The following is a 25632-nucleotide window of genomic DNA, read 5'->3' as shown; positions in this document are numbered from 1 at the left end:
TAATACACTGCAATATGTGTGACTATATAAAAATAATGGACAAGAAGGAGGCAATGTCACAATAATGCCCATCGTTTTCTGCAATGAGAAATGCTGGAGTCCATAATCAGCTACTTATCAAAGATAACAAAATACTGAGACTGAAAACTATCACTCAATTTTCTGGCTAATGTGGTGAGTATATTTCAGTGTAATTGTTAAGGTTTGTTATGCTGAATGCAGAATGAAAATAAAAAAGTCAATGAAAGACGTAAATGGATGGAACACATGATTCACCGAAAGTAGTATAAAATCCTTTTGAGTTGAAAATGGAAAAATCAGAAAAAGGAGAGAATCTGGAGGAAAATACTGGAGGCTTAAACAGATGCTCCCACCAACTTCCTTTATACATACAGTATATGTTAAAGAGGAAAAGAGAGGACATGTAACTAATAACTAAGACATAACCTAAGACATACAATAATGGCCCGACAAACAAACACCACCTCCTCTCTTGCGAGTTTGCGAGAAGCGACACAGCCAGGGAAGAAAGAGAGCCATGCTGAACTTCACAGCTGGATCTCATGAGTCCATGCTCAGTGTAGTGGCTTATGTTTTTTTACAACTCAACCAAATGTAAAAACTTTTCTGCAGTATGTCGCCTTTTTATTCAAATTTATTTCTCGTGATTTTTTTTATGTGCAAATTAGATGTGAATAAAAACAGGTGGATACATAATGTCTGATGTGTGAGCCTTAATAGACGGCTGCACACCAATCAGAGACAAGCAAGAGAGACGCTAGATACAGATACACTATAACAGTGCACCAGTTGCATGCTGCTCTGTCGTGGTGTGTAAAAGTAGTCGTTTTCAACCTTTTACACCTGTGTGCATGTACATGTAAAGTTTGACTGTGTATGCACTTGAGATGCACATCCAGCCCTCTTCTGGCTCACCTGACGACAGCAGCACAGAAGCTCAGCGTAGCGTGAGAGAGCAAAGCGTTATTTTATCTAAATACATTCAACTCCCTCTCTGTCTCTGCGCTCCTACAGAATCAATAGTCATTACACTCAGAGTGAATTGATCTCTCAGCGCTGTTTGCTGATTCCTGGGACTAAACTAACACCAAATGAATCCCAGGTCCTCTGTGCGGGCTGATAGTATCAGGTGAACGAATGTCAAATGTTGGGCGGTCGGCAGAGAAAGTCGGTCAGAGAGGAGCGGAGGTCACGTGTAATAGGATCTGCTTCCTTTCAAGCCGCAGCATCAGTTTTCTAAGATCTTTATGTGTTTACTTGGTCAACCAGCGTGTTGGAATCAGGTAGGATTTGGTTTACCCAAGAGTTATGTGGTGGTGATGGAGGAGTGAGCATCGGGTCAGAGAGGAAGAGCTGAGATACAGATGAAAGGGAATGAGACTGAGAGGAGGTGTGAGTGAGTGGGAGAGTGAATATGTATAATTGAGAAAAGACATCAAAAGAAATCCTACCATGGCACTTGAAAATGGTCATATTTTCAAAAGTGTAGATTCTTGCTAATGCACAGAAACCTTGCTTTCTCTAATGTGTCATTACTGCCTGTGTCTCTTTGTGTGTTTTCTTTGTTTAATTTGAATAAATAAACCTATAAAGTCCTCCATATAGTCCCTCTTTTCTCCAGTGAACTAACACTGTCTTAAAAAAAACAGTTCAGTATTTTGGTAAGTATGCTTTAAGACTTGTTTCTGAGAGTTAGATCAGACGATCAATAGCCCTCTCATGTTTCTGTGTCAAATATGGAGGTATAGGGGTGTGATTAGCTTAGCTTAGTATAAAGAAGCCTGAGGGCAGCAGGAAAAAAAAAAACTAACCTAGAAATCTCCAAAGTAAACAGAATACGCCCACTTACACATCTAAAGCTCATTTGTTTGATCCATACACAAACTGAAATGTAAAAATACAATTTTGGCGGCCACTGCTGCAACTGTTGATTGTGTTGATGAAAAGACCAAACAACTCAACACAGTGGCATAGAAACCACACCGCCAACTAGTGTTTTGGTGGTGTAATAGCAGTGATGCAGACAGCAGTGTACAATGGTGTAGGCTCTATGTCAGTCCTACACAGAAGTATAAAGTGTCTTTTGCCAGTATATGAAAACAACACATCCCCACGAATATAGCCCCTTCTGTTGTTCCACTGCTTTCTGTCTGAACATCTGCTGACACACAAACATCAGACTGATTACTAACTCTAAGAAACAAAGAGAATAAATGCTTATTTTTCTGGTTATTAATGATAGGGTTTTTTTGTGTTTTTTTTATTTTGACAGTACAGATGAAAGAGAGAAGACATGAAGGAGGAGAAATTATATACATCACATACAATAGATCCACCCCTCTCTATGGTAGGAGGAAGTGTGTATGTGTGTGTGTGCTCCACAGGATATTTTGTCAGTTTTCATTTTCAAACAGCCGTAAACAGAAACATTTAAATTTATGGTGGAAGGCAACTTAAGCTGATAGTCAATTCCAGCTCGGAGAGGATCTGCGGTGGAATGAGATTGAAACAGGATTTCAAGTAATGTCACGTCCAAAGTTGTGACAGTGTAATCAAACATCGACATGCACACGCTCAGACGCACTTATTTATAACATAATCTGTGGTCATGGATATGGGCTTATAGCTTTGGATCACACACACGCACACAAACACACACACAGACAAAATCCTATTAATACAATGATAACAGTGACTTTTCTGCATGTGAAGAATAATTTGTGTTTTTCCTGTTGGAGACCAGCCCGCTGCTGGTAAAAAGACCAGTCCGTGATAGATCTTATCCCTGACTCTTCCTCTCTCGAGGCGGTTTAATGTCCTTTTATCCTCTACCATCTCCTGTCCGCTTTGTTGACAGGACTGACACCAAAAAACTGGAGCTTTTAAATTGCTCCTTGCAGCATTACTTCTGTTCTGCCAGCCCAGCTGGTGCAGACAGAAGAAAAGGACGAGACTCAACGCATCCTGGTGTCATGCACCTACATGGTCAGTGTAGCATAACTGCTGAACCAAGAGATTAGATTACTCTCTCACAAAACACATTATTTGTTTTGCGGTCAAGCTGAATGTGGTTTATAAAGGAGTAAACATGTTGAAACTGGAAGCACTGAAGCACCCAAAGGCTTTTCTGGGCCATGTATAAAAGACTATAACCCTTTTGCTTGGTAACCAGGGGCAGTGAATAATTTTTAGCTCTCAGCCTTGACATATCTCCTGTTGATGTGTCTTTTGATGGATGAATTTTTAGCCCCCTTATGTCCCAAAGTGCTCCGCCTTGGTCATCCATTTGATGTCTAATGGAGTGTGGACCTCATTTTAAAAGTTTAGGAAGTAGATCATACAGCTCTTGTCTTCTCACAAGCAGTAAAGGTGTAATTTGTTCACCTTCTCTAGGGCCGTTTCCATGCTAACTACGCAGGGCTGCCCTTAAAAAGAGGCGAAAACACTCGCTGAAAGCTGAGGGTGCTTCAGTCAAGAGTCACCACAGCAGAGCCACCCACATACAAGTTTCAGACCACAGCAACAGTGTCACTCTACACCTGCTGCTCTTGTCTTTTCTTCACAGCTTTCTTCATGGAGTACACATCTTCACATTTACAGTGGCTAGCCTTGATGTGTGAACAAAAGTTACAATCAAGAAAATGGATGAATACTACTATGGTTTATGATACTGAACAAAACCAGGTTATCGACACCTTAACTATCATTAACTATGGTTGCATGAGCATTAGGTAGAGCAGACACATTCATCTTGTCTCAAAATATTGCAGGAGAGGTCCCAACATGTGGCCTGATACTTCAAGGTTTTAAAACAAAGTTTTTCTACGTGCATAACAGAAATCAATTCCCTCTTTCGGAACAAGGCAGGGCTCAAGGGAGGAAGTTAAACTATTAAATATGGAGGGACACACTCCTAAAAGCTTTTCAGTGACCCTCTTCTGTGAAGAGCTGAGAGAAGAAAGTGACAAACGAGTACGCAACAAGCAAGTTCATCCTGGATGTAGTTAAACAGCTACTACATTACTGCACTGCTTTCCTCTATACTCTGTTACACAAACTACACACACACACACACACACACACACACACACTCTTTTTCACCATGACAGTTGCATTAGAATGAATGAGAATCTCCGAGCCAATCACTTTATAGCTTTATGGATCATCTGTCAGCCCCACCATTAGACTGCCAACTTCTTGACATTTACCAACAAATTCATATTTCTCACACACACCCACACTTGTAGGCACACACGCTCAAACACACGCAGAAAAAAGACGCACACTCAGTCACCCTGTTGGTCCTCACAGCGGTAGAAGTACGCTCGCAGACACCCACACCGACACACACTGAACGCTTGTTGACATTTGCCAGCTCTACACATTTTTCTGCCAGGCATTTTCAAATGAAGGACATGAGATAGATCCCTGTGACTTAAGACAGATTGATCCGTTCCTGCCATAAAACTTGTTTCACAGCCTCTGAAGATGTGCTTCTGAGCAGCGTGCGCGCACTTGACACAGACAGATCCAATTCGAGCGTAAAATTTACTCGCCGTCTCTTGTTAGCCCCTTCTCTGCGGAGTGTGTGTGTGTAAATTAGATTACGCGAGGTTGATATAATGGATGGAGGCTGAGCAGGCCTGAACCACTGAGAGCTAGTCTGAAAGATTAACAAGACATCACGACTTAGTTATGACACATCTTAAATTAGTCAGTGGGAAAAAGAGAAGAAACTTTTAACCAAATGCCAAACTGTGAAATCAGCCAGCAAAGATCGGCTGCTGTGAGACACCATGAAACCACTCGGAAAATAACTTTTACACAGCAGCCATTCTGAACCCTGAGGACGAGGAAATACCCTTAAGAGTGAAGAAAAATGTTTCTTCAGCATTAGTCAGGATCAGATGTATATACATATAGAATTTATGTTTTACTATCTCATGTCTAATCTACCTCTTTGTGTGTCCTTATATTATCTGTGTGTCACGTGGTTGCTGTAATACTGCCATTTCTATCTCTCTGTCTGACATAATTTCAGCCCAAAGGCAAAGATATACAGTTTAAGAACAAGGTTGGACAAGAAGTCATCCATCAATTTGGAATATTTGAGCTGTACATGTTCTTTTAAAGTGGTAAGCTTTGAAAATAGGGATGAAAAGCTTGACCTTATGTGCTTGCCCTAAAATTTCCTGTCCTTTCCTTACCTCCCACCTGCATGGTTGTTTAGGTCAGAGGGCTTTTTGATACATACCAGTCAGTATGGCCTGAATGAGAGTCTGTACTCTGCAATAAGTGAAAGACTGTAAATAATCTGAGCTTGTTTATAGTTGTTGCTTTCCTGCCTGTGCCCTTTTTAGACCAGTTCACTGTCTGCTTATCTGTCGCCAACCTTTAAAGGCTGCCAAAAATTACAATGAAGGATGTGCAAGTGTCGAATTTTAGCACATTTCCTCATTTTGCACCTGAGTGTGAAAGATGTGCATGACTGTCAGATTGTTGGTTTTGGATAGATAAATAAAACCACGGGTTAAAATTCGGTATCACAAGATTTTTCACCACTTTCAGACTTTTAGAGGAGCACATCTAAAGGAGCACGTAAAGGCCCTTTAAACCCAGAGAGTTAAACTATCTCAGTCTGCTCACAGAGACACAAGACTCGTTTGGGGCACTTCCTAATTCCTCTGGTGTCCATGGAAACAGAGGTGAGGTCAGGAGAGGTTGGGACGAATGGGAGGCGGGGACCGGGAGGACAAGAGGTCATGTGTGAAAGGCACAGGGGGTCAATCCCAAGTGTCCACATAGACACACACCAAACACACATACGTACAGAGTAATGGGTTTTAGGTATTAATAGCGCTGTATGGACTGGGCCAGGTTTTAGCTAATGAGGCCCGAGGGTTATCAGAGATTCACAGTAATATGACACTTTCTTTGCTGTGTTAGGCTGTAAAAGCAATAAGACAAAGTTTCACTTTGCAGACTCACACCTGTTAATTGCTGTTAATAGTTTTAATCCTAGTTTATTTCAACTTTGGTCAACTTTGGTCTTACTTATGTACTTTTGGCCATTGTTTTGGCCGCTCAGAATGTATATCTACATGATTTTGATATCTATATTCTATTTCTTACATTGTAACTGTATTTGCTTTGATTTAATGACTTTCTCTCTTGTTAAATGACATTTACTATATATCTGGTGCTCCAATAACGCTATTTTTAGCCACACTAGGGAAGTCAATGTTGATCCACCACAGACCAAAATATCTCAACAACTTCATGGTCCTAAGATGATGAATCCCTGAGACTATGGTGATTCCCTGTGTGTCCCATTGTGTCTAAATACAGCCTCACAGAGCTGCTAACATGTCTTATTATTCACACTTCAGAATATTGATCTACCATAGTATTTTTATATCTATATTTTGCTATTCATGCACTAACATTTTGTTAACAGCATTTTCTTTTAACCAGTGCCTTTTTCTTGTTTGTTTAGTTTGATTTTGTATATTCTATGCTTTGATTTTTTTCCTAACTTTTTAATGGCACTGCACCTGCTTGGAGATAACGACTGCAATTTTACACAAGGACAATAAAACCCTCTCATTCCTTTCAGTAATAATAACAATGTACTTGCCAAGTTAATTGCAGAAATCTGGCAATGTGGCAACATCTCTCAAAAGGATCATCCAGGCTTTAAAAAACAGTTTACTTGTGCAGTAAAAATTATTGGCAATTCAGGTGTGCACGCTTTCTGCTTTACCTTTAAAGTGGTTTAGATTATCTGGTAAATCTGTCCTTTGTTTACAAACTCATTTGACTGTTCATGTTTTTTGCCCCACCGGACTTTGCTGTAGAGTAGGGATGCTGATCTTATTAAACAAACCTTGTGTCAGCCAGGCTTGACACTTCTACACGATACCCTGAGATGAAGGACCGCACAAATTATCAGAAGAGAAAAAGTTGCTTCAGTGACATAGTATAAAAAAAGATTTCCATATATAATTTCACTCACTCAATATCCTTTTTTCATTATGCAGCATCTAAACGTAAAAGCACTGGTTCATACATCTCATCTTCAAAGTTGTTTCAAGGTAACATTTGAGGTCACACAATGTCAGAGCACGCAGGGCCACACATCTCCTGGTGGGCCTTCACAAAGCCTGTGCAGTCACAGCTTAATGTCCTCACACCACACACACACACACACACCACACACATACACACACAAATCTACAGTACAAGGTTGGAGCTGTAAAGTCACATAAGCATGCAGGGACATGCTGCACGTGTGTTGCCTGTAAAGCACTATGGGACATGTTCTCTGATCCATGACAGAGTGAAGGGCTGAGTGGGAGGGAGGGAAGGATAGAGCAGGAAAAAGAGCTGCAGACAAAGAGAGTTTGTGGGTTGTATGCATGTGTGTGTGACTGTGGCTTCACATGGGGAAATCCAGCGTCATGAGCTTTCACTGCGTTTCACTGCATCAGTGTACTGCCACTCTTTAACTTGGTGATCTGAGGAATGAAAGCAAAACACACTCTATGTTTACAATGGATTAAATAATGTAACTAGTGATGTGAAAGGTAGTGGTCATAGTGATGGGCCTCCAGGGAATTATCTCAGCTCTGTAGTTCCTCTTAGCTTTACAAAGCGTTTTAGCATCTTTCAGCTCATTGTTTTGGTTTTACAGCCTACCACTTTACTATTTTGAGCTGGCTCTTATCAGTACTGTTTTCAGGCTGCTCTTTCAGTGAAAAAGCTTGGATAAACCCACTGTACACTACTTGACTGGAGGCAAACGTCAGACAGACAAAGCTAGCTTTATCTCAGGTGACGGTGGGGTCCAAAAACAGAGTTTTAAAGAATGATAATGATGCTCCAAGCACATTCACCATAACAAGTTATGACAGTTTACAGCTTGTTTCCACCACTGCTTGACAACTAACTGTAGCTCTATATCCAAATCAAACTATAGGATTGAATTACCTTGAAAATTGGGGGTTAAGTGACATGAATCAAAAAAACACAAGTGTTTTCAGCCACTTCTTCTTCATTAAACCTGCAATGTTGAACCTTTATCCGCGCCCCCCCCCCCAACGGTAGTGACAGTAATTACACAAACACTGTCAATGTGTGCTTAAGACATATACCTCACCCTGTCTCTATTGCTACAACTGTGATCCTCTTAAACTCTGGCAAATCACTCACTGCAAACCAATGTCGCCACAGACTTCAGATTTCAAACTCTGGTATTCAGCAAAATACAGCGAGATTTATCTGGCATTGATAGGCTTAATCAGCATTTTGTGAACCTGTTTAGTAAAGGCTTGAATGTAACAGACGTTCATTTACATGTATTTCACTGATGTGACTGCTATTAAGTATCAGGAATTAATCTACCTGCTCAAGCTCTGTTTTCTTTTTTTATCTGCATGAGAGAAACTTATGTGATAAATTTCTCTTCATCAGGGTCTGGGATCATCCCAAATGTCACTTTTCTCAAGATAATTACCATTGATTTTCATGCATTTTTAAACATTAGCATGTCACCAATTAATTAAAGGCTTGGCTCTGTTCCAGGGTTACAGACCAGGGGGATGAGATCAACTCAATCAATTTAAAAAAAAAAAAACCCAAAAAAACCCACACAAATAAAACAGGCAGCATGGAGCTTATTTTGTTTGTGCAACTAAGTCCAATGAATGAATTAAAATTAAAGTCATTTTGTCACGGCTCAGTGGAAAAAGTCGAGGTGCTGCCGCTCCTGTTATTGGTGGCACTGAGGCTGTGTGAGTGCACACGTCTGTGTGTGTGTGTGTGTGTGGTGTCACCAGAGGAAAAAAAAAAAACATCAGACAGACCCCTGGAGCAGCTGTTGTCCCCAGCATGCCCAACGTTTCACACACATAGATTTGCAGTATTTTCATTCTGCCTGCACTCACTCACACATACATACAGTACCTACTTTCTTTACCAGCCTCCGCTCTGTTCCTTTGTGTTTTTCAATTGTGTGCTCTGAGCTAAAGTACACACATGCAGTTCATGAATACACACACACACACACACTCACACACAGGCTTATGCAACCTAACAGAAAGCCAGAATTAAAGCCTTCATTTACCAACGGAGGATCAGATGCATTGATTAGGGCGGGTGCCCACAATCACACATGAAGCTTCAGTGAAAAGTGTGTGTCTGTGTGTGTGTTGAGGGATCTTGGTCATTATTTAGTGTTGAAATTAGGGCCATAACACCTCCAGACAGCTTCCAGTAGAAATTCAAACCATCCCTCTCCACATCTGCTCTCAAGTCTGATCAGACCGACACTCACGTCCTCTTCAGCTCATTAGAAATCCTCAAGGGGCTTCTTTTAAATACACGTTCTCAAAGGCCTCAGCTACCTCGAACACGTCCACCAGATGTCTTTTTCTACAGTATTAATCTTTCCTCCTTCTCATCCCTTGCTCCTCTGTAACCATTGCCTTTCTGCCTCACCTCATGTCTCTGATTTGCTCTCGATCTCTAGTTGTCTCCCTGGGGGTCAGATGGACAGATGCGCAGCCTTGTCCTCCACACACACACACACACACACACACACACACACACACACCACACACACACACACACACACACACATACATTTCTGACCTCATTTCTCCAAGGAGGGCAGTTTAACAGACCCTATGAAAAGACAACAGCTGTACAGTATAAACACACACATGGGGGGGGGGGAATCCTATTTTCTTCCTCTTTTTCTGTAAAACTGCACAGACATACTAACAGCTGTTGGATTCTTCAGATCACTCTACATACTGTTTAACATTGTACTGTTATCCAAAGTCTCTGGGTCCTCACAAGCATAGGAAAAGTTGGAAAATCCTCTAAACTGAAAACAGTACCGTAATACAAGCAGCTGTAACAGTAATAGTAATAGAGTCATGTTAGGTAAAGTGGATACTGAGTCAAGATTTGTTTTTATTTATTCACTGTTCTACTTCATAGACAGAAAGAGGCTTCATTTACACACATTACAATACAATAAGTACAATGTGCAAAGAACCTGATATGTTCAAAAATACAGTTTGTATCTCTTAGTAACCATCATGAGAAACATGCACTAAATGCCCAAAATGTCCACAGAAATCATATATATACACACACGCAACTAAAGGCTTGTATTTGCAGTATTTGGTGTGATCAAGTCTTTTGGGAAATAATCCGGACCTGAGGGGAAGACCGAGAGTCATCAGAGGCTCAACACAAGCTCACTGGGAGTTCAGCATCAGGCTCTTCAGCACACCAGAGTGAATGCATAATTTGGCATGAAATCCTGAAATTTTTTGATTTGCTAAAAAGCCAGCTCCTTAACTAACTTCTCAAAAGTTTTTAAATGTTCTCATTTTCATTCAACAACTGCAAATTAATGTTTCAAAAGAAGCATCTCTTATTTCATAACCAATATAAAAACAGATTTGATTTGGTCAAATTGCTATAACATTGCAATGAATCATGTCTGTGATTTTGTTTGTTTTGGCAAATGATTCTGATAGACTGGTTAGTGGGTGGAGTGCAAAATAGCCTCAAAATCTTTGCAGATGTGAGCTGATATCAAGTGAGACAAACCAGGTAGTAAAAACAATGATAAAATATGAGATATTTAACTACTCTCAACAGGACTAATCAATAAGAGTAAATCATTGCACTACAGTGAAATTAAATTATCTATCCTCTATTTTCTATGTTTACGTCCTCTAGAATTAAGTGTATACGGTGTGTTTCACTGATTTTACGGACCTGTAACAACTTCTATATTTTGCTTTGGTTTCACACAATCCAAGTAACATGCTTCAATCATTTTTCATCTAAGGCATCTGCCAGACTGAGACCAGTGCAGGTGCTGGTGTAGGTGTTTGAGTGCGAACGTGAGGAAAAAAAAAAAAATTAAAAAAAAAAAAGACAAGGAGAAAGTGTCTTGAGCACACCAAGAGCCAGGGGCAGGAATTAAATCCTCATTAAGATCTGGCACCACCAGCTCTCTCTGCCTGTACGGGTATGGGTGTGTGTGTAAAACTACATGGCACAGATTTGACTTATACTAGACTTATGCTTGAAGATCACAGACTCTGGTCAAAGGGGTTTTCCCTGCACATTTACGAATGAGGCAGCCAATTAAGTGTAAACAAAAAAACATGCAAAAATGCTTTGTATTGATAAAGCAGTTCTATATGAATCAGCTGTGACCAAGCACCATTGATGCACAATTACATACAATCACTTTAAAAGTACAGCGAGTGTTGACTGAATTAACTTCACTGCAGAATGAGCTGTCTGTGTAACTGAGCAGGGTACAAATCAATGCCAGCCATGCACCATACAATACATGTTCCCTTTGTATTATTTTAATCTACAAAATGAAATGGCTCATGAGCCAAACATTTAAAGGGATAGTTCAGTAGTGTGGGAAATATGCCTTCAATGGCGGTATCAATCTTTTCATCTAACTCTCTTTAACAAGGTAAATAAGTGCATTTCCCCCCTAAAAAATATTCCTTTAACTTCTGATCTCTTTTCTGACCAGGACAGTATTTTATATGTAAAATAACTGGATCACCTTTAAAGATATAAACCCTCAGATTTCTGATAAAACCATAATAATCAGTTTTCAGCTATTTCAATTACACATTTATACAATCCAATTAGCATTTACCCGTTATATAAATAGCCAATCAGATTGTTGCTCTTGAAATAAATAATTTGATTTTTGACAGTTAATAAAGCACCAATACGATAAATAAATAAAAAAAACAAAAGATGCCCAGAAAGCAAATAAAGAGAAAAACAGACCTGTGATTAAAGCTACTTTTTCCATTTTCCTCACTCTCACACACACACGTTACAGTACATGGACACACATATTGTTTAATGTGGTATACAACTTGTCAGACTGTAGCACAGGTTATTGACCAGGCAACTACTTGAGTTACATGGCCACTGATTGATTGACTTATTGGCTGTCTAATAAAATGACTGATTATCACCAATCAAATTTGCACAAATTGATATTCTAACTGTTTGACTGACAGGCTTGTTATATATAATACTCAGCTCTACAAATGTTGCTAAAAACACTCTCCAGATCCATAAAACTCATTTACTCCTGCTCTGTACGCTGTAATTTTGTACACAACAGACCAGTACCAGTTGAATTCCTTTGCTCTGTAGCAACTAAAATCAACAGGGCAGACTGTACATCCAGCTGTGTGAAGATATGACACATTTATATCTGATAACAGAGGAAGTGGAGGAGGGAGAGTGTTGTGACTCCGGTGAAGATGTCTTAACAGATGCAGCAGCCCGGCTAGTAAAAAGCTGATAAATATTTCAGAACAGAAGAAGTCGACAACCAGGGCATGCATTGCTGTTTGGATACCCCTCCACCCTCCACCCCATCCCCCTGCTGTGTACATACGTATGTACCTCAGGTGGAAACAGCTTGTATTATTAATATTCACTTTTAAGGTTATGGAACTCTGTGATTATGTTTGAGCCAAGAATATCTACAGTGTGTGTGATGCCCTTTGAGGACATGCACGTAGTTAAAAAACTGAATTTCTCCTGTGACATGTTAAAATAATCAGACCGACAGTCCTCAAATTGTAGCCGTAAAATCATTTTAAGCACAGCAGTGAAATTTTAAAGAGAAATATGATGTTGAAGAAGAACTGAGTCCGTGTACTGTGGCTCTGTTGACGGCTGTTCAGGGTGGATGTTGGCGCAAACCTGTTAAATATTTTAAGAATGTAAAAGTACTGGTGTCTTCCCCATATTCTTTCAGCAATGGTGGGCCAGACAGCTAGAAAACGGCTACAGGAAATACAAAAATAACATTAAAAAGTATGGACTCCAATACCTACTGCAAAATGCAGAAGGCCCACTGCTTGTATTTAGTGCTGCATTCTAACTGTGTGTGATGTTCACATTTTGGGGTGGCAACAGCTCGTTTTGTGTGTCAAACAATACTATAAATGCAATTCACTGACACCTGGAGTCAAGCAATTAATAAAAAGCTCACAGGCAAAATCTCTCCCTCCATCACTCCCTCTTTCTCTCTCGCTCTCCTTCTTTCCTCATAACTGGAAGCTTTCAACAGAAAATACTGCTCTTTAATAATTTGTATTCATGTGTCATCGTGCTGGCTACCGGCACTATTGGCTCTCAGATATGGCTGCTGATCCAACAAGCGCACTGAAACACTTTTAACAGAAATGCAGGGAAACAAAGCGTGATGGTCTAAAAATGGGCTATCAGCAAAATAATCAACTAGCAGGAAACACACACAGACACGTGTAAAAATGGTACAACAAATGGTAGCATGTGAGCAAAAGCCTGAAAGAGCAAGATGCGTTAAGTGTCTTACATGCATGGGCGGATTATGAGACAACGGGCCCCTGGGCACAGAGGTATAAAAGACCTCCTCCTACATGGGAGGAACACCCTACAATATGTCTCTTTGAGGTTATTTTGCATCTTTTGTAGTCATTGTGTCTTTTAATAGTTGCTTTGTCTGTTTTCGTAGTTATTTTATGTCTTTTGTAGTCACACATAGTTCTTTTGCATCCTTTTGTGGTCATTTGGCATCTCTTTGAGGTCATTTTGCGTCTTCTTGTGGTCATTTTGTAGTAGTTTTGCATCTCCTTGTAGTCATTTTGTCTGTGTTTTCTAGTTTTAGTAGTTTAACACATTCCTCTCCAAAGTTGTTTGTGGTTGTTTCATTGACAACAAGCAATGCTAACAGTCACTTCAAACAGAGGCTCTAGCCCCAGAGCCTCCTTAGTGCTTGGACTCCTGGGCCTGTGCCCAACAGGCCCGTCATTTATCCATGCTGACATGTAGTATGAGGTCTGGCGTACATGTTCAGAAACATATAACACACATATACCCACTCACACACATGCACACACACATCCTAAGGCTGACCAGTGGTTACAACATGTTCATGGTGGTTGAGTAGCAACAACCTGGCACTGACATAGCTAACCTCCTGTTTTTCTCTACCATCCCCTCTGAGCACGAGACAAGCTTCAAGCCTTCAGCGTCTTTGTTTGTGTACGCATGTTTGTGTGCTGTTGATTCATCTGAGAGCAGATGTGTGTCTGCTGTCACCATGTGTCAGTGTGTCTAACAGTCTATATCCCCGCCGCCACGTCAGAACAGTTGTAGTAACACCTCAGGTCCCCAATCCATGGCCGTCTGAGCCACAGCGAACACGGCCGCCCCGAGCGTCGCAGACAGCCCCCACACTGCCATCTTCACAATCCTGTTCCCCTTTCCCCACAGCTGGCCTCGGTCCCGGGGCAAAGCTGCTTCCAGGCCTGAGTGTCGAGAGGCTACGAGCACGAAATAAGGAGGAGGGGTCAGACAAGTCAAGGAGAAGAGACATGGAGGGGTCAAGAGGTTTCATAATGCTTGAAGCTGAACCAAAGGATCATCAAGCTGCATTTTGTTGGTTGGATTGGAAACAAAAAGGGGGTCAAGGAGTGTCAAAACACTTGGAGTGGAGACAAGGAGGGGTCAAAATATCACAATCTATTAAATATAGAACAACCAATCGTGTACCACGATCATTGCTTAATAACAGCAGTGCTCTAAATTCAACTAACTTGAAGGCCAAATGATTAATGACTTTACTTCAAGTTACACTCAGCTACCAGTTTACAAACTACACCTTGCTCAAACTAATGCAGTCTAAAACAGCAGTGCAATACGTCCTGTCTTCAGCTGCAGACGCGACACACGTGCGAAGGACGACTGTGAAGGAAATTGAACTTTCGAATACGGTTATGGGTTAGATGTAGTGTATTTTTTTCTAAAATATCGGCAACATTTTAGTCTGTATTTGACCGTATGTTCAGCTCTTTTCAGCACTGACTGCCTCACATTTTCCTCAATGGTGGCCACTGCCATTTGCATTTACTGGTAAGTTTTACCATGCTACAGCAGGTGACAATTCATTACCTGTGATTGGCCTGGAAGTGTGTCACTCTTAAGTCAATCACAAGAGAGACTCAGAGTCACAAAATGCCTTGTTCACGGTTGAGCTCCAGAGAGAGGCATGACAGAGGAGATGTAAAACTATATTGTAGATGTTTCTGGTTCTTAAACCCACAATTATATGTTCTTATGAATATAAAAACTAAAATAATAATAAAAATAAAACAAGAAATAAAAAAATAAAACACAGGAAAAATGTAAAATATGGGACCTTTAACTATATGTGAAAGCTTTTGTCTTCTGTATCAAATCCAATATGTGCATGTATCAATTTCTGTGAGTCCCTTGTGAGTATATGCAAATTAAATCCTGCGCAGGAGAGGAGGATTCTGCCAGTAACAATAAAATGTATTTTGACAAAACAGTCTTAACTAAAGATTCACTTTCTTAAAGCTTTAACCAAAATCTTCCACTGCATCTCAGAGCCTCCGATCAGCAAATGAAGTTTCTTCAGTTGAACCGTTAATTAAGACTTATTATTATTTTGTCAAACTATTACTCCAAAGTTCAAGAGTGAATTGTCACACTCACTAAATACATTACACACTGACGGGCTCCTGCTGAAGAAATTCAAACATACACTGTGGTGGGGGTTAATATAACGTACATGTTAACTTTCAAGTCCACTAGTCAGTCAATATTCATGTCTTTAAGATTAACATGCCAGCTTGTCTGACAGGTCATTGACTCCAGTTCACTGTCTGCCACAATGAAATCAGGAGGTGCTATATATCGGCCCTCTGTCTGTCCATTACACATTTCATCTTGGATGCTGCTAATTGAATTTTGATGAAACTGCGGGGAATGATGTGCATCAATTTTAATATTACACTGCGTGGCCTGAGGGGAATGGTACAACATATTTTTGATTGCCTGTACATCACAGATAATATGTCAGACACCGCTGATCAGATTTTCACAAAAACCTACGGGAATAATGCATCCCTTTGTTCTGTTTTGGCATATTTAAATTTGCACTTGATTGGTCTGATGGGGGTGCTACAACATTTGTTTACCTGTTATTGATTGGCCCAAAGGGGGGCAGCGTTTGTGGGGGATGACATATTTACTGTTGCCTTGTTTTCAAGAATTGTGTTCCCATGTAGAGCATCAGAAAAAAAACAAAGAAATGTGGAGCCATCAAACAATTTTGGTTGGGCAGAAATGTTTGTTCTTAAAATCTCACAGTCGATATCCATCTTTTCCCTAACTTCAAAGAGTACCCATTTTCTTCACTCATCTATTGAAGTGCCTGCACTGTCTGTATGTGTGCAGTCCTTCTTCAGAGTCAGTAATAAGATTACAGTTACTATTTTTACCATGTCTGGAGGTGGTGGAGCCCTGGGCCTTGGTGAGGCGTTGGAGAACAGAGTCTGGCCTCTGGTGGAGGGTGGAGAGCTGAAACGCCTGGAAGGTGCTGATGGACAGACTGGAGAGGATGAAAAAGAGAGGGAGAGCGGTGTCAGGTCTAAGGTGAAGCATGAGCAGCAGGAATGACATGAGGAGATGGATGGATGGGTAAACTGACAGATCATGACAGGTGAGGCAGAGAGTTAGAGACGATTTGAAAGAACTGCAAACTCAGTAGCTCTTGTGTATAGGAAGCTATGTATTATGGGACATCAGTATATTTCAGTATCAGTCAGTCAAGGACTCATGTCAGTGATGTCACTTCCTGCCCTGAACAATGGCTGTAAGTAACACTGAAGGACACTGACAGGGAAAGGGAGAGTGATAGACTGTGGGCACAGAGAGAGAGTGTAGTTGTGTCTCTAATGCTTCCTCCTCAGTAATAAAACATGTGGAAAAATACACACAGACACAGACACACACACACACACACTAAACAGCTCATGTGTGTCAGCAGCACCACTGAGTCTTGATGTGTTTTTGTAGCACCCCCTCTTGGTTACTGAGGGCATTACATCAGATTACCTGTGGCTAACGTACATGTAGAAACATATTCTGATGAAGTTATTGAGCACAAATAAAAGAAAGTGCAGGGGCTGTTATTCAAATAATTGAAAAACAGATATCTGATATTTAAGTCAATTACCAAGCAAACATGTTCATTGTTTCCTGCTTCTCAAATGTAAATATTTGAAGCTCTTTTCTGTTTAATATCCTTGTGAATTCAATATATTTAGATTTTGAATTGTTGGTCAGACATAACAAGTGATATGAAGACATCTCTTTGGACTCTGGGATATTCTAGCATTTTATAGACTAATCACATAATCAGTTAGTCAACTGGCAGATTAATAGTTGTGGTTGCATCCCAAGAGGCATAGCAGTTGCTCAGGAGACTATGATGCCATACAGATGGACAAGATGCTAACACTGCATTTTGTGTTTTGTCCGCTTGCTTGAGTCGTTCGATGTGAGTCCGACTACAACAAATAAATATATTTTTTATAGTCAAAATTACAAATTTGTCCTAGAGAGCTTCACAATCTGTATAACACAATTTGGAGAAGGAAAACCTCGAACATACAAGTTAAAGTGTTTCTTTCACATCTCATTCAGCTAATACGAATGCACACTGTACCAGCAATAAAAAAAAGCTATTACACTGAAATAGAAATTAAGTTGTTGTGCTCATTTAATTGCACTGTTGTTAAGCCTGGAGTCATTGTATGTGTTTATTTAGTAGTATTGCCATTATTATTAACTATTTTTTACTTACTATATTTTTCAATTTTTGTCTCACCTCTTTCGAGACTGCAGTGCTGCCCGCTTGGCCAGTAATGATGGAGGGTACTGGTTGAACAGGTCCTGGGACTGAGCGATCAGAAGTTCATATGGGAGGTCCTGAGGGATGCGGGAGAGGAGGTGGTGGACCATGGCCATGTCACACTCTGTCTGCTTCACCTCCTTCTCTCTGTGCAACACAATCTGAGAGGGAGAGGAGGAGGAGGTTAAAAGTTTTAACCCTGAAGAATAACACTGTGGTAAAAACAAGAAATAGATTCTACATATTGTGCGGCAGCTGAATTAGTGCACAGCAGTGAAATAGGCAGATGAAGAGTTAACCCCCCATGCTGTGCGCTGTACTCAGCCTTGGAGGAAACATGAACTACATTCTGCTTTGTTGTTTCACACACTTCAAACAGAGCTCTCCCTCTGCCCAGCCCCTACACACACACACACACACACACACACACACACACACACACACACACACACACACACACACAATCATCCACAACTGCAAACAAGCAAAATGCAAAAACAAAAGGATACATGCGCACACACAAAAAATAAATAATTTCAGAGAGCACACATGCACACATAGATGTTCCAGTGGCAGACATTTGTGCCAAGCAGTAATTATAAAAGCATCCAGGACACTAAAGAGGCTACTCCAGAGTGGCACAACTGAAAAAAAGAAATATAAAAAACGCTTTACTCTGTAAACTGTTTCTCTCTTCCTTCTCACACATCAGTCAGCTATCCTTGTCATTGTTATTTGATGCAGTCTTCATCTTTTCCTTCTCTTTCCCTTTAATATCTCTCCCTCTGTCCCTACTTTTCTCTGTAGCCTTCTGTCACCCTCTCTGTTCATTAGGAGGTATCTAATTAACTAGTCCAGTGACTTCACAGTGCTCTGCCTCGCTGCGTGAATGAGTGTCTGCGTGAGTGTGTGTATATGGTAGCAGGTACTCATGTGTGAGCATCCTGGATTACTGACAAGACAAAGTCACTGCCTTTTGATTATTTCCTGTTACCTTCAACATCCTCTTACCGTGGCAGCAAGGTAGATGGGCATCAGTGGATGTGAAGCCAGGAAGAAATCGTAGAGTCTGAGAGTGTGTTTGAATTCTGACAGGACGTGGCCGTACCATGTGATGAGCCAGGACAGTGCAAAGATAGTTCCCACCTCTGACCTAAAAGAAGAGGTAAGAGAGGTCAACAAAAACAAACTAAAGAACACAATTAGTGTTAAACGCGTTCTTGGGTTTACTGAAAGGTACTACATAATAACTACTAATAAAGTTATTATTATTATTATTATTATTATTATTATTATTATTATTACATGTACGTTTTTGCTATCGCTACATAGCCAACATTAGCATCAACAGGTGTTTAGTTGCCAAGAGCTGCAGCCATTATTACATTTGGTTACAGAGGTTAGAATATGCTCTCTAGGCAACAGGAATGAAGTTTGAATGTGACAGGTAAGCAAACAGCTGTTAATACTAATGTTGGCTATGTAGTGACAGCAAAAATGTACATATAGCACCTTTAATGCCTTTTTATTTTCATTTTTATCTAAACTTTATGTAACCCCCAGAGCCTCATGAGACAGTGTTTTGGCCAAGAAAGAAAGCATTGGCATCAAGTTGAAAAGTAATAACAGAAAACAGAAAATAAATAAATAAAAGTGGCAATAAAAACCATATAAAAATAAATGGGCATATAAGACTTGATTTTCTACCTTCCAGGCAGCCAGTGGTTTTACACTGGTATGAAAATGAACTTGCAAAAAGTAAAAACTTATTTGATATAGGTAATCCATCAGAGGGTGAATTTCTCTGCAAGTTGGTTTTCATACTGTAGTGAAATTAGTGAAAACCAACAGCTGATTGGAAGACAGGAGATTGTTCTTAAAACTAATGGTCCACTTGGAGAAGCAGTGATATAAAGTATATGCAATTTATATTCAGCTGGATAAAATGAGAAACCAGTATGATCCTTAAAACTTAAAACGTTCCCATTCATTCTTTAGCTGGAGGGAGGTCAAAGTCATTGATCAGGAGGTGGTGGACTACCACAGAAGGTTCAAATAGGACATTCGCATCCAATGTCACAGACCATCTAGTTTGACTTGAGACAGGGGTTACAATCTCCCTCCAATAACACCTGTTAATGTCATTTTCACACTTGAGCCACATAATGACACCTGAGCCAGCTCCATTCATTGATGAGATGTGGTTGAAAGCTTGGAAAAAGCTACAGAGTAAACCTGTGAGTTGATATTATTTTGTCAGACACGCAAGTTCAAGAATGAGCTCAAGGCGATTCTCATCTTCTTTATAGTTTGGCTTAATCCCAGTGTCATAAAACACCAGGGGCCACAAAATTGTTTCATTATACCCCACCAACTTCTAAAGTACTGGCCTCGGCAAAATACATTTTCTTTACCTTCACCTAGTGTTTATAACCCTCCCTTTAGCTGGCTGCTTACATAAATAGGTATTTATTTTAGACACAGTCTCAAGTAAATTGGAGACTCTGAGAGGTTGTTGATAAATATTAGATAGGAGCCTTCAGGGATGAATAGAGGAAGGGAGTGACAAGTAAAAAGGTGTCTGTGGGAGTGATGGACAGGGGAGGGGGAGGGGTAAAGAGAAGGAGCAAAGGGCAAGGAGCGTGTATGATGGGATGGATAAAATGGAAGGGAAGAGAGAAAAACAACAAAAGAAGAGAGTTCAAGATAAAGGGGAGGGAATGAAAGAAGCAGAGATATGAAGGAAGATGAGGGTGAGAGGAAGTGTGCACTAAAAAGAGCTTTCTAAACTTTGAAGTGGGGTGTTGTTTATCCTGCCGTTTTTCTGCAAGTGCAATGTCTTGGTTTTTTTGTGTTTGTGTGAGCTTGTACAGGTAGTTTGCAAATATGGAGGTTGCCAACACAGCATCAATTATGAACAGGCAACAAGACAGCAAAGGTACTGGAGATGCAAGTGTACACGCACATGCATGCACCAACACACACACACACACACACACACACATTACAATACCTTAGAGAACAATTCACTGACATGAAACAAATTACAAACCCAGTCCTCACTAGACATCCGATCATTAACCTACAGTAACTGGTTGTATCTTAAAATGCATTTATGTCTCTGTGGTTCCAATGCCCCTACAAATGCTTCATGTATCAGTTTTGGCTAATTATACTGTAGGACATCACAAATAAACGTGATGGTGCGCACCTTGGTGGGACTTGAACGCCTCTGAAACAGCTGTTGGACCATCTGACACCAGAGCTCCCCAGTGAGACCACTACAGACGCATTTTCAATTTTTGCAATTCAGCCACAAAACACTCAGGCAATTTGTCAAACTGTGAAGCTCTGAGGTGAAAAAGACTTTAATGCCCTCTAGTGGTTATTACTTACATTACATTACCTTCATTTGGCAGACAGATCTGTCCAAAGTCACTAACAATAAGTTTCAAACTTGAAAGGAACAAGTAAAAAAAAAAGCTGCAAGTGCATTTCATCTCTAAACAAATAACTAAATGTGTGTTCAGTGCTGCAGTAAAAGTGCTTAGGGTTTTTTTTTTTTGTTAGAAACCACTGGTAGCAGAAAGAGCACATTTTTGAACTGTGTGTGTACCTCATCATGAAGTCATGTAGTTCTGTGTCGACTTGTTCCAGTATGGGCATCAGGTAGTTTAAAATGTGTTTAGTGCTGTCCATGGTAGGATCCATGAAATCCCTGCCAACAGAGAAGATGGACAGACTTTATATAAATATTACAGCTAAATTATCTTGAATATGATTGGTTAGTTGGATCCAAACTGTGTTTAATTGAGATCATTAAAAATGCAATAACATAAAATTCTAAATGAGTCGATTTATCAGTAAAACTGTACAACCTGAGGTGATAATTGGAGAGTGTGTCCAACAGGGCGATGGCCATTCGCTCCCCAACTACCAGCAGCAGAGTGACAGCCACATCGTGGTAGCCCTGGTAGTAATGGAGCTGAGGGTTGCGTTTCAAAACCTCCAGTATGATGTCAATCAGCTGCTCCTGAAGGACGGCTCTTTCTGTGGCTGGCATACCTGAGGGAGAGGAACAAATCAGCACGTTAAACCATAAATAATACTGTTAACCTTGGAAACAGCAGTAGGTTCAAGCAGGTAGCCACTGGGACATGGTCAAGAACTTCATGGAAACAAACTATGTAAAGTTGCCCCCCACCCCTCCACTTTACTTTGTCTTGTTATAGGAGTAAATACATTAAATCTTTACAGGAAAAACAACACATCCAGACATAAACTTGGACCCTAAGTCTAAATGCCTGTGTTAATCACTGTTGCGAATAGTTCGTCATGGATTATTGAACCCAGTCTGGCTGCTTATTATCAGGGTCTGAAACAGCTCAGTTGTGTGTACAACATAAATATGCTCTGCATCTTCAGATTTGTTGAGGAGCTCAGTATCCAAACTGACATTAACATAATTAAGGTAAGTCTAATATGGTGAGCCCAGCTTTCCCTCATTCCCCACTGTTTTTTTCACTTAGTTTTCAATTAGTTTTTTTTATTTGTTGCTTCCTCTAGGCGGAAAAGTTTAAATCATCAACATCACAACTAACTAACTTAAATCAACACCCTCTCAGTTAGATAAGAGACTTTTCTCTGTTGCTCTCCTAGCTTTGTGATTTTGCCTGACAGCACAGGCTGTCTTGAGACACAAAAAGTCTTCCCTGGTGCAGCTTTTAGTTCATTAATTATTAAGCCTTGCCAGATATCTGCATCTTGCTGTAAGTACAGGGGTACAGGTTGATAAATGGCGCTTTGAGCTATGCTGCTATCTTTAGAGATAACACACGCACAAACACAGACCTTTAGGGAACCGCTTCATGGACCTCCTGACATCCAGGAGGACCTGGTTATAATCCTTGTGGTTCTCTCTCACATCTCGACCTGCAACATAAGAAATGTTATTATAACTTCTATTAGTATCAGCAGTAATAGTGGTATTAATCAGAATTCTACAGCTGGTAAATCAACCACTAACCAGGTTTATGTGGTAGATCATACACGTTGATGTTCAGTAGTTTGGGCCAGACTTTCCTCCTCAGTTCATCAGTAAGCAGTCCTCCTCTGCTGGCTGCTGCTCTCCTCAGGGTCTCAATGTCCACTGGATCACTGCTCATTGAAAAGTTAGAATTAAGCTATATTCAGTGTAATTCATTACTTTAAAGTCTGCCCATACAACAAAAAAATCCCTGTGTTACACATGAACTTACTTCAGGAATAAAGTTCCATTTTCTTGATTCTAATGCAGTAATCCTACACTCACATCCTACACTACTACACAGCTGCTAAACTCTGTCTAAATCTTCCCGACACGGTGGCATCTGTCCTGCACTGATGGCAGCATGATATGAGTCCACGTGTCTACCATGAACTGACAAAGACAACTGTTTATTTTTGTGAAATTAGTTTCACTACTTTTTGGGCTTCGTATGAATGCATGAATCTTGTTTAATTCTGCATGAGCTTTCCTGTGCCATCTCACATCAAGTCTCACATTCCTCCTGACACTTAAGTCCTCATGATAATTGTCATTCTATTCCTCTGGGTGCATGTGAGTAATCTTTATGTGTGAAATTATCTTAGCGGGGAGTGATGAAGGTCACTCTCTGTGGATAAATGCATGCCCTCTAACTGTGAAACAGCGTCTTGGATCCGCAGAGGGAATGGCATTCCCAGTTGGGAAAACACACCATGTGGCCTTTTTAAAACCTTTCAGAGCGAACATTGCATCAGCTGGGTAACTCTGAAAACCCAGTGTCTTGTGTTCACTGAACAGGTGTTTGTGTTGTACTTCATCACTAGAACACCATACCTCAATTTTATGTGTCAGCACGTCCATGTATCTAGGTCGTTCTAAATCAAACATCAGAGGGCCTCATTACCAGTAAAACTGCTCAATAGTGTGTAACTAATGCAGTTTCAAATAACAAAATAAAATTTGCGTTAAAACGGCTTAAACTTATACGCCTTCCAAACTGAGACGCCGTTCAGAGAAGAATAAAGAGTTAGCGTGCTTAAACAGGCAGACTGTAAATGATAAATTAATTTTAACCTGATCAAAGCCTGATGGATCTCAGCCAACTTCTGCTTCCTGCCACAGTCTGGTTCTGTAAAGGAGGAACAGAGATGAGAGGATGAGAGAAAAGAAATACGTAAGACAGGAAGAAACATTAGATGGAAAACAGTGGGAGGGAAACACAGAAGGAAGGATGAGGGAATGATTCTATGTATTGACCTCACCCATTTCATGTCTGTCATGCAAACAATGTCATTACAGTGAATCAGTGACAGATAATAATGGGTCACATCTATTACTACAGAGTTTTGGAAATCATAATCAGTGTTTGATGGCTTGAAAGGGAAAAACAACAACATTACTGATTGACTAAATGAATAAAGGTAACAGTTCTCCTCTGGCACAGTGAATAAAAGAATAATTTCCATCTCCTCCCTGCCTGGCTGTCAGCTGAAAGTTTCCAAACTGTCCAGGTTGGCTGACAGGCTGCCACGCAAGCACCAGTTAAAGATATGTGGCTAGAGTTTCTACTCACAAAAGCCGAGTAAAAACCAAAACAGCAGGCAGGTTAGATGTAGGTTAGAAACAGCGGACAACTTGTGATTAGTTTCTTACAGTTTGTGTCAGCAGGCTGCAGTAATTGTATTAAGCTGTCTTACTTTGCGCCACATAGTCTAGACCGGTAGAGTTCCTGTCTCCTCATACAGTAAATCAAAATAAGGAAATAAACAGGCCGGTTTTAACAAAGTAACTAGTATCGTGTGACTGGTCTGTGTTTACATTTAGTGTACGTTTATTAAACGTTACTTAGCTACTGTATCTGCAGTGAACTTACCTCTTGTGACAGGTCCATTCCCATTCACCCCAACTCCGGCGTTTTGTTTCTTCCTCTTGAGCCTTTTCATCCCCTTTAAAAACCGACTACCGAATGACGAAGCTTGTGTTGTGCCATAAACGAGTCAACAGGTTGAAAAAATGTGTCATTAAATAGGTAAAAAACAACGATAATGCCAGGCCACAACGATAACGTCTAACAGCTGCTGACTAAAGGAAGCAACCAACCGTGACATCACCCTGCTACGCTGCAATTGGTCAGAAATGACATGTGACACAGCGCAGGCGTTCTATTGGCTGTCCTGCGACTCGCACCGCAAGCTGACTTGATTGTAGTTTTGTAGTTTCGTAAGAAATGTTTGTTTTACTTTTTATTATAAACGCGTACGCCCAGCTCAGTTAAGTAAGTGGGTAGAGACACAGTTATGTACTCTGTACCTTTTCCGTTAAAGGAGAGAAAAGCGCTGTAGGGCAACTGTAAGAGACGTTTGAAGATTATTAAGCTAAATTGACAAGTCTGTGGTCTTTTAAGTGCATGTGTTGAGTGCACTCTCTCTCGTCTAACTGTGAAAACTTACTAAAATGTATAAGGAAGAGAATAAGACTGATGTTAAGCACAAAAACAACAACACAGACAAAATAAAATATACCATATACCGTTTGGTGTGGCAAACTGGATCCCCGAAAGTTGTTCGTGGGTTCGTTTTAGGACACGTGTGAGGTGACATGAAGCTGCACTGCCCTGAGTTTTGCCTCTTAGGTAGCGCTTGTTATACTAACAAATTGCCCGTGGCTGGCAAATCAAAACCCCAGCTATGACAATGACCCCAACCAACATAATATCATAATATATAATCAAAATGGCAAAGACTGAAGCGAGCGTGATTCTAGAGGCAATATATCTTGAAGAAGTATTTCTTATAGG

General features: G+C 40.4%; 1 protein-coding gene across 1 annotated transcript; it reads right to left on the bottom strand.

Moving 5' to 3' along the window:
* Positions 1–9979: 9979 nt before the first annotated feature.
* zgc:63863 (uncharacterized protein LOC393372 homolog) lies at positions 9980–25266 on the bottom strand. The gene is made up of 10 exons (XM_018670754.2): positions 24709–25266; positions 23910–23964; positions 22836–22966; positions 22661–22741; positions 21688–21874; positions 21426–21527; positions 18821–18962; positions 17786–17970; positions 16395–16504; positions 9980–14411 (listed from the first exon to the last, which is right to left on the bottom strand). The coding sequence occupies exons 1-10, from the start codon at positions 24776–24778 to the stop codon at positions 14230–14232; spliced, it is 1245 nt and encodes a 414-aa protein (XP_018526270.1). The 5' UTR covers positions 24779–25266; the 3' UTR covers positions 9980–14229.
* Between the last annotated feature and the right edge of the window lie 366 nt (positions 25267–25632).

The sequence above is a fragment of the Lates calcarifer genome, linkage group LG3, assembly GCF_001640805.2.
Source record: "Lates calcarifer isolate ASB-BC8 linkage group LG3, TLL_Latcal_v3, whole genome shotgun sequence".
Classification (NCBI taxonomy): Eukaryota; Metazoa; Chordata; class Actinopteri; family Centropomidae; genus Lates; species Lates calcarifer.
Note: the sequence above shows the minus strand (reverse complement) of the source record. Positions and strands in the feature narration are given on the sequence as shown.